Source organism: Neopsephotus bourkii, unplaced genomic scaffold (genome assembly GCF_033783945.1).
Source record: "Neopsephotus bourkii isolate Nb327-2 ecotype Australia unplaced genomic scaffold, CSIRO-AGI_Nbou_v1 NB_787, whole genome shotgun sequence".
Taxonomy (NCBI): domain Eukaryota; kingdom Metazoa; phylum Chordata; class Aves; order Psittaciformes; family Psittacidae; genus Neopsephotus; species Neopsephotus bourkii.
Window position 1 is genome coordinate 1,122,055 of NW_026901283.1, and position 9,728 is coordinate 1,131,782.

Sequence of the window (9,728 nt, forward strand, 5' to 3'; positions counted from 1 at the left end):
ACTTGTTGGAGGGGTGCTGAGGAGCTGAAAAGTCCTTGATTTAGGCTAAGCACTGCATAGCCACAACTAAAACATCTGTGTGTTACCAGCATGGTTCTCAGGCTGAAACCAAAACACAGCACTGGACCAGGTACTAGGAAGAAGATTAACTCTATCCCAGCTGAAACCAGGACAAGTATTATTTTTTTATACTTGCATATAAATATGTAAGTTGTTAATGGTATGATTAATCCTGCGGGTGACAGCTAGTCTTCATTTTGGGGCTGTGGCCTGTAAAATGCAATTTGTGTAGTTTGCAGGATTTCTGCTGCAGGAAAAACTTAAAGATTTTGTGGAAGAAGTCAAATGCTTCCTCTAGTTTGCAAGCATAACTATTAAAGTGCTATCCAGCAGGGTTAAAGCTCTTTTCTGTGTCACAAATGGTTTGAAGGAAACTCTGGAAGGCTTTCATGGTATAATTAAAGGTCAACACAGAAGGGAACAAAAACAGTGAGGATTTTCTGTGTTTAAGCATCTAGTTTAAGCTCTTCCTACCCAATTCTAACTGAATTACAGAGTTTTGGACTCACAGCGGTACTTTTTTTACTTTCCACAAGCAATGTCATTACCATTCCACGCTTTGGTGTTGTCAGACTTTAAGGATTCCAACCATGGAATCCCAGGGTAATTCAGAATTATTTCAACTCTATGGCAGAAAACACATTTTGCAAAATTTAGAGAAACCACAGGTTCTTCAAGCACAGTTTTGTAAAACTATAGTAATACTTGTCCTACAGTGCTACTTCATATCCACAAATAGGAAAAGAAACCACGAAGCACAGCCAAAGGACTTTAGCAGGAACTTTATTCTATGAGGCACTTGCATTCACTGTCATGTACAGTAAGCTGTCCTGGTTTCAGCTGTGGTAAGAGTTAATTTTCTGCCTAGTAGCCCTAGCGAAAAACAAGACAACCCACAAACAACTGATGCAGAAAAAACATATAAAGTACTTCCAGAGGAGAAATCATGTTACAGTTGAGGAGTCTGGCAAATTTTAGGCTTTTAGCATGGCTTCCACTCCCTGCTTGCAGACACAGTATTTTCAATTTCAGTCCTCCTGTGGATTTCTAAAGCAGAATCAAGGGAGCAGGATTTCATGACAGAGGGCCTACTGCAAAAGTTAACTAAGGACTGACAACTGGAGGTAAGCAACGAAAGATCAGTACAGGGAACAAACCCAAAATACTTCAGATATCAGGTGATTTCGGCTGAAGAAGTCAGAGAGCAAAGAGGTGGCTGAAGTACAGGCTCAGATGTTTCTCAGCCTCACAGAGGTCATGGCAACAGATGACAAATACAGGCTCAAATATCCATCAGCCTTGCAGAGGACATTTTAAATAAAAAGGTTTATTTGGCATACTGACCCTAACAGTGGAACTTTTAGGTTTTATCAGAAAGGACTAAATGAAAGATCAATACAGTAACCAAGCTCTGCCACGAGACAAAATATAAATCAACTTCTTTAACAATGTATATTTTCTATGCATATAATACATAACAAAAAAAAAAAAGAGTTCTATTTGAAAAATAAACATTTGATTTATTTTTAAAATAACATAACTACATTCCACCATTCTGTCAAATTAAAAGTGTATCCTTAGGTTGCAAACCATTCATTTCAGTGGCCAAGCCTTAAAAGGATCAACATATTTGATAAGAAAAGTCCTGCAGAAGTAAGGTTGATGTAGAATCAGGTAGAAATACGTTGTGCAGATGTACACCCTTGCTCAGGGCTTGGGGGTTTTGTTTGGTTCTGTTTGTTTTAGTAACAAATCCATGGGACAAAATCCATCAGAGAGAACTGAAGGCAACTGTACCACAAGCAGGATCTATCAGGTGCATCAACTGCTAGCAAACCTAAAATGTGACCTATATTAAAAGTCATCTGAGAATTCAATACAACTCTTCTGCGCCTCTGATTTCCCTATTGTGGAGTTTTCTTCAAAATCTTAAAGTAGCGTTTTAAAATAGCTTACCCTGAGTGGACATACACCAAAGGAAACTAACTACAGTTTCAAGCTTCTGGCATAAAGGGAAGAGAAAGAAGAGTTGTTTCAGTTTTTACATTAGAAGAATATCACAGTGACTTTCAAACCAGTATATTCATGTCAGTGTCTAATATATTACTGTCTGAAAAGCATAAAACTTTGTAACCAAACACTTGCTTCATTTCAGATGAGTCTTTGACTTATTCTACACCATGAAATCTCTGTACCTTCTTTCAGAGATCTGTCTTATCCTCGTAACGACACATACATGCAGCTCTCTGGCTATCCAGATATGGTTTACATCCTAAATGTATAACCACATCAAACAACAGCTGAACAGTTGATTCACAAGCTGCAAACAAAGAGGAGTTCAGTTAAAAGTACTCTTTGAAGAGAACAGGAAACTAACAGAAATTACTCTGGCAAAGAGAGCATGATGCTAAGAATGAAGAAGTCTTCTCTGGGCTTAGCAAATAAATTGTCAAATGAAAGACTGGGCCAATACAGAATAATTTCCGAGTAACGATTTTTCATGCGCCGAACAAAATGAACAAGATAATTCACTGCATATGGAATGTTATCAGTGTTAGAAACATAGAGTCATAGAATGGTTTGGGTTGGAAAGGACCTTAAAAGTCATCTAGTTCCACTCCCCCTGCCATGGGCAGGGACACCTTCCACTAGACCAGGTTGCTCAAAGCCCTGTCCAACCTGGCCTTGAACGGGGGCCCCAGGGATGGGGCAGCCGCAGCTTCTCTGGGCAGCTTGTGCCAGTGGCTCACCATCTCACAGGGAAGAATTTTTCCTAATGTCTAATCTAAATCTGCCCTCTTTCAACTTGAAGCCATTCCCCCTTGACCTGTCACTACGTGTCGTAGCAAGTCCTTCTCCATATTTCTTGTAGGCCCCCTTTAGGTACTAGAACCTGCTCTAAGGTCTCCCCATAGCCTTCTCCAGGTTGAACAAGCACAATTCTCTCGGCTTCTCTTTGTAGGAGAGGTTCTCCAGCCCTCTGATCATTGAAAAGCCTGAAAAACACCACTTGGCCCTGGAAAGATGAAAGAGCTGTTTTTCCTCCTCACTTTTTGCATCCCAATTTATGCAGAGGCTGCTGTCTTCAACAGCAGCTCAACAGAATTGAGCATTCACCAACTGTGACACTACACACTAACGTCATGACTTAGCTGCAGTTAAATGAATTTGAAAAGTTTAAACACAGGCCTGTTCTAAAAATTTTCTGCTCTCTATGGGAGTACTTACTGTAAAAGTGACACTGTCCAAGTTAAAAAGTGTGGCTACGTCATGTATTCATCAGATGCAGGCCAACAACCAGAATGAGTACCATATGGCCTGTTATTAAACCCCCCTAAAATATATTCACTAAAGGATAGCATTAATTACTTCTACTATAACAGTATATTACTCTAGTATCTGATTTCATAAAAGGAAACAATTCATTTTTTCCCTACAGTTTACTAGCAATCACACGTAGTAGACATATAGAAATCACCAGAAAAATGAACATTCATCTATGCTACAGTAAGTGCGAGAATTATACATGCATTTTGATCAAGTTATATTCTCATATTCATACTTCTAAAGGGGAAGCATTAGTTTTTCCCCTTAAGGTTAGTGTTAGCCCTGATCATTTTCCTGTGCTGTGTCACTGCTGTGCTGTACAAGTGTCTGGGCTGCATGACAAGAGGGACAGAACAAGGCATCTTTCAGCAATAGCATCAGCTTATGAAAATGTGGCATTACTGCACTGCACAAAGATTCTTTTCCAATTAAGCCGAGTTAAACTTGAAATGAAAGAGAGGCTTATTCACACTTACCCTGGACACGCTCTGAGATTCCAAGCGTTTTCTGCACATTTCTGCAAATTTTGGAGAGGCAGGACTGAAACTGCTCATCACAATCATTTTTTGTATTACCACAAGTATCGTAGCATCTGTCGTGGTGATTGCAGCACTTTGTCATCGATGGGATACCGATGTCAAACTGTGAAGAAAATCCCCCCACACCCACTCCATTAGTATTCCAGTTAAGAAAGATGCAGCCTACAAATAGGCTGGAACAGTCATAAATTACAAACTAATGCAATCAACGCAGCTGTCATTCACTTCTCTCTCTGCATTGTGCTGTTCACCTCTAGTCAGCTGCAGTGGTTTGGCTCCAGCCAGCAGCCAAGCACCCCTAGAGTTGCTTGCTCACCTCCCATCCCCCTCCTTGTAAGGGAGAGATTAGGAAGAGGAAAAGCAAGAAAACTTGCAGGTTGAGATAAAGACAGTTAAACAGATGAATGGAAGAGGAAGAAAATGCCACAAAATTAGCAGTGCAAAGGTAATCATTTACCACATCCCACAAGCAGATGGATGTCCAGCCAGTGTGATAACAGCCACCTTGGAAGCCAAACACACATACTATCACCATCACCCTTCCTTTCTTCCACTATTCCAGGTCTTGTTTCTGAGTGTGACTCTGTGTAGTACAGAATATCCCTCTAACCAGCTTGGGTCAGCTGCCCCTGCTGTGTCCCCTTCCATTCTCTTGCCCAGCCCCAGCCTGCGTTCTGGGGTGGTGGAGAGGCAGAGTGGGAGCAAAAGAGAAAGCCCTAAAGCTGTGCAATCACTGTGCAGCAATAGCCAACACTAACAGTGTTCTGGCCCAAATTCCCAAACACAGCACCATGCAGCCTGCTATGAGGAAACTCCATCCCAGCCAGATCCAGTACATAAGCTAATGTGTATTTTCTTTCTAGCACTAAGCAAAATGGATTAGTGTCAGCAAGGACAGAAGGAGTCAGAGCCAAACCCTCCACTCTCACATGGCTACGGTAGGGGTTATTCAATGCTTTCAAGATTCTGAGAACAAAACCCTAAACCAAACATTCAAAAATTATAAATTAGTCATCAACATTAAATTTTATCCCTATCATATTTTATATCAATGGTGAAGATGTTTATGCTGTGTTTGTTTATAATACTAAATTTTTCCATATGTTACTACCAAAGCATGGTAAAGCAAGGACATTGTACATGGATGCTGTCTCATCCTTAGAACAGGGGAGGGAGAAGACTACCTACATCGAGGAAAACTGATGTATGGAAGACACACAGAAAAACCCGAAATGGAAGTACTCACCTGAACTCCAAACAGAGGGGATCCACAACCATTCGGTGGTGATGGTTTATATCCATAACGAGGAAAGGGCTTTGATCCTGAAAAAGGTAATTTATCATGCTTCAAACAGATTGGTTTTTTTTTTTCAGAGAATTTTAGTGCTATTAAAACTCACCACAGGCATTTGTGTGGCTTAAGACGTATCAGTTATATTTTTAAATTAAACATATATTGAGGCACCTAAATATCAACAATTCGTACCAAATGACACTGTAGAGATACTAAGCATTTTTTAAAACACAGGGACAAGAAACCTCAGCAAGTGTCACTGTTCGGTCCCGAGTTAAAAAAAGAGCTTGAGTTACTGAAATTGATGTGTCATTACATTAAAGTGTACTTTAGAGTAAGTTCATTGATACTTCTACTACCACTAACCACCAGAGGTGGTCTGATTATTTTTTTTAGCTTAACCTTTAAAATTAACTGTAATGAAACATCTCTTTATTTCTACAACTCTAACATTAATAAAATTTAAATCTGTGCAGACTGCTAAAGCCGCATCTCCCTGAACGCTTACTAGTGCACCAACGCAGGGAATTCTGCATCCCAAGTTAAGGAAGATTGTGGAGTTAATTGGAACAATTACCCCCTCTCCCCTTGTTTCTGTATTAGAAACAAACCAAGACCACAACTGAAAGTAACAAAGAAAGAGCGTATTTGGAAAGTGCATGTTCTGCCACAGAGAGGAAACCTCACGGTGTCCTGGCCACTCCTGCGGAGCCAGGGTGCCGCCACTGACCACCTTTCGTGACTTGACAAATCATCCACCCCAGTAAACTGAGGGTGAGTCGATTCGGCCGAGAGAGACCAAGAGGGTCTGTGAGTACCCTGTGTTTGGGGGCACGCTGAAAACCCTGCAAGAAACGCCCTTCAGAGAGTCGCCCGCCTGACACCCGACAAGGGAGCCGCCTCCAAGAGGGATATACGTATATGTATATATGTATCCACACGTATAAGAACTTGTTAGTGAGGTTTCCTCTGCGGCTGCGCCCCGGTTCCCTGAGAGCGCCGGCCGCCCGCCCTCGCAGCCGCGGCCGGGCCCGCCCGCCTGAAGCAAGCCGGCTTCGGCAGAGCAAGGGTCGCCGCGGCCCGGCGGGGTCCCTCCCCAGCACCCGCCTCACCGTCGCTGCACTTGTACTGGCAGAGGCCGTCCTCGCCGCCCAGGAGGTCGAGCGCCGCGTTGAGGTACACGTCGATCTTGTGCACTCCGTTGCGGATGGTCTTCAGCATCATCCGCCAGTCGGGGGTCTGCGGCGGCGGCGCCTCCTGGCACCGCGCCGGCCGCGGGCCCAGCCAGGCGCAAGTCGCCAGCACCAGCAGCACGGCGCGGGTCATGCCTGAGCGGCGCCCCGGGGCGCCGGGCGCCCGCTAAGCCGCCGCCTTCTCCGTCACCTACCGGCTCCCAAAGCGGCGGCCCAGCCCCCCGGGCACCGCCCCTGCCCGCCCGGCGGGGAGGGGCCTGCCGCCGCCGCGCTGTGGGAGCGACGCCGACAGCCCCAGGGCCTCCGCAGAGCAGGCGGATAGTGTTTGTGTGATAGTACGGCTGGAGCGGCGCGGCCGTTCGCTTCCTCAAGGCCAGACGGACTGCCGACAGTCGGAAAGGGACTGGGGCGGGTCGGAGGGAGGCAAGTGAGCGATGGCTTCGAGGGCAAGAGCAGGGAGCCGGGCAGAGCCTGTCACCGCACCTGCAGGTGGCAGAATCAGTCGCTGCGGGACGCGGACTCGCACCTACTGGCTTACAAAGGCGGGCTGTTCCGAGAGGAGCAGGTCACGGTGCCCCTTGTGCAGGGGGGACCTTTCCCAAACCTGCCCAGGTACACAGCGGGAGAGCCGCTGGTGCCAGTGCGGCTGCGCAGGGCCGGGGGAGGCAGTCGTGCTGTCAGGTAATACAAACCACAGGGAGGTTGTACTTAGAAAACCTTTATTTAATAGCTGTGTTAGAAGTGATGAACTTGGCATTGCTAAAAGTGGAAGAGTCTGCAGTAGCGTTTTGACGGAAAGGCAGAATGACTGATTTTCTAGCCAGCCATTGGGATATTGCATCCTTGGGGCCAAGTGGATGGAAGAACAGGATTAGTGCCGGACACATCGGGGCTTGGTTGCTCTGCTGACTCAGTGCAAACGCTGCTCTCCTTCCGTGCAGTGTGGGGGAGAACTTGTATTTAATACAGCTAGAGAAACATGACCTTTTGGGAAGCACACTCATTCAGAAGCCAACAAAAATGCAGTAGGGAACATGAAGTGTTAACATTTTGACATTATTATAATAATGATGTTCAATGTGAAGGAAATGGATCCAGTGACCTTTACACATGACAGTTTCAGGTAACATCATCAAATGTGCAAGACGGGGTTGTAAAAGAGGGCAGAATGAAAGTAAACCTATTAAACATGAAAAGCCTAGTCTTGATTTGTTGAAAAGTCAGACCAAAATGAAATTGCTTGCTAAATATCCTGTTTAGTTTTGGGATTTTTATCTGTTTTATTATAATATTTATTTTTTTATTTTATATTTAAAATCCAGATGCTTCACAGATGAGCTGTAGTGGAACTATGTGGAAATAGTTTAACTTTTGTAATGAAAGCTTTAAGACCTGTGGAATCCCTCAGAACATAGTAGTATTTGGCTTCAGAACAAAGTTAATTGTAAGGATGGACAGGAAATGTAAAGAAACTTCTGAGGAACTTCCAGATCAACAGGCACACCAGAAAGAATCATAGTAAATATTCTACTGTTTTTTCTCTTTTCAGTGTCAGCATTTAATATTATTTGTAGTTAACTGAAGAAGTAGGTGAGAAAAGTTCCTTACAGAAGTTAAGTCAAACAAAAGGGGGAGCTCTTCCTACACCCATCCAGCATCCAGCTTTTCCCTATGATTAGTTTACAAATACCCAACAAAACAGACCCATTCAACAAAATAATTCCTGCATAGGAATATATTTAAATGCTTTCCTAAATAAGCAAGCCTTGTTGGTGGGGGTTAAGAAAAACAATTTGTACCGTTACTTTAACTGTTGGTGATTGTCAGTGTCTTTACATGACAAATTCATGCTGATGCGGGTTTTTTACAAGACGGGAGGAAAAGTCAATGAAAATGTAAAAATGTCATTGGAAGCAAAGTATGGTGAATTATAGAAAAAACAGCACCACAACTGTGGTGTGTGATCATATGCCATTTATTCAACAGGATAATCATTGAGAAGAATAAAATAAAATAGATACTAAAACCATTTCTAATTTAAAATACAGTGAAGTATGTTCTAAAGCTATTGAGCCGTTTGATAGAATTTACCTGAAGCTATTTGACAGTTTAGTGTCAGGGTCACCAATCCACAAACCAAATCCTAGTACTTGTAAAAAAATTATGCACACTCTCTGTGCATAACTCTTGCAGAATGTGAGACTATTATGCATAGAGTGACATTTTCTTATAGCCGGCACCGTTACTGCTGCCTAAAATTGTGTAACTTAGCAGTGGTTCTTTGGGCCTGTGCTTCCTATTACCATGTGGGCAGAACTTCCTCACAAGGAACAAAGCAGAGGTTTTTCTATTTAATCACTGCAGTTTTGTTGATGGCCCCTTGTCTTTGTCCAGTTCTGGATCAGTTATGGCAGTAGCAACACTCCCTATCTGCATACTGCAGGGTCAGGCCCTAGATGCTCTTTCTTGGCATTAACTGTTTCATGCTTCTGTATATTTCTGTAGGAAGCTTGTGTTAATCTGAGAATCCAGTGGGGAGGTTTTATGACTGAGAGTATTAATTTTTAACTTTAGATCTGTAACTTGGTTTTGTAGACTTAAGTCTATATGTACAATATACAGACTTTCCACTTTAATGAATTTATATTGTTATGTATACTGCATATGTTTGTATGTGTGTATATATAAATATATATGCAATAAAACTGTACTTGCTGTTAAGAATTTGTTGGATACCAGAAATACATATATACACATACACAGAGAACTTAAGACAGTAAAGATGCTTTTAATTTAAGATTCAGGTTTTAAAACTCCTTTGTAGCTTTTGATCAGCTGTAGTTAAATTATTAAAACTTAAGAGCTACAAAAATTGCCCCAAGATAGGTGATCGGATGAGGAACATTAACTAGGTAAAAATTGTCTTGAGTTTGTAGCTGAAAAAAATACCACCATAAGAGTTATTATTTTGGTATCATTATATTACGACAAATTTAATCATTATAGTCAATCTGTCAATTAATAGATTGTCTGAAGTCTACTTTTGCAGTAAGCCTGAAGAATCAGCTGCCAAGCAAGGCAGCATCCTGAGGGTTTCTAGTGACCTAGACCTTGAGATGATGCAAGTTCTTGAAAGTACTCTGTTTGCTGTCTTTTCTGTGAAGTTCACATACTGCCAGTGCAGTCATTTTCCAATCACTGCTTTCAGTGTGGGTGTTGCATTTTAACTAAATAAACAACTGCAACTGAATGGAATGTGAAATATGGAAAAAAACCCCAAAGAACCAAAACCAAAAAAACCCCAAAGTAACAACA

At 42.5% G+C, this 9,728-nt stretch overlaps 1 protein-coding gene and 1 long non-coding RNA gene across 2 annotated transcripts; one reads left to right on the forward strand and one right to left on the reverse strand.

The window, feature by feature from the left end:
• Nucleotides 1-828: 828 nt before the first annotated feature.
• PLA2G12A (phospholipase A2 group XIIA) lies at nucleotides 829-6,642 on the reverse strand. Its single transcript, XM_061355201.1, has 4 exons — nucleotides 6,333-6,642; nucleotides 5,173-5,249; nucleotides 3,864-4,029; nucleotides 829-2,380 (listed from the first exon to the last, which is right to left on the reverse strand). Exons 1-4 carry the CDS (start codon nucleotides 6,544-6,546, stop codon nucleotides 2,262-2,264), a joined length of 576 nt encoding a protein of 191 aa, XP_061211185.1. The 5' UTR covers nucleotides 6,547-6,642; the 3' UTR covers nucleotides 829-2,261.
• A 103-nt stretch (nucleotides 6,643-6,745) lies between these two features.
• Nucleotides 6,746-9,123, forward strand: LOC133213168 (uncharacterized). Its single transcript, XR_009725713.1, has 2 exons — nucleotides 6,746-7,094; nucleotides 7,736-9,123. It is a non-coding gene; the product is annotated as an uncharacterized LOC133213168 (long non-coding RNA).
• The last annotated feature ends 605 nt before the right edge of the window (nucleotides 9,124-9,728 follow it).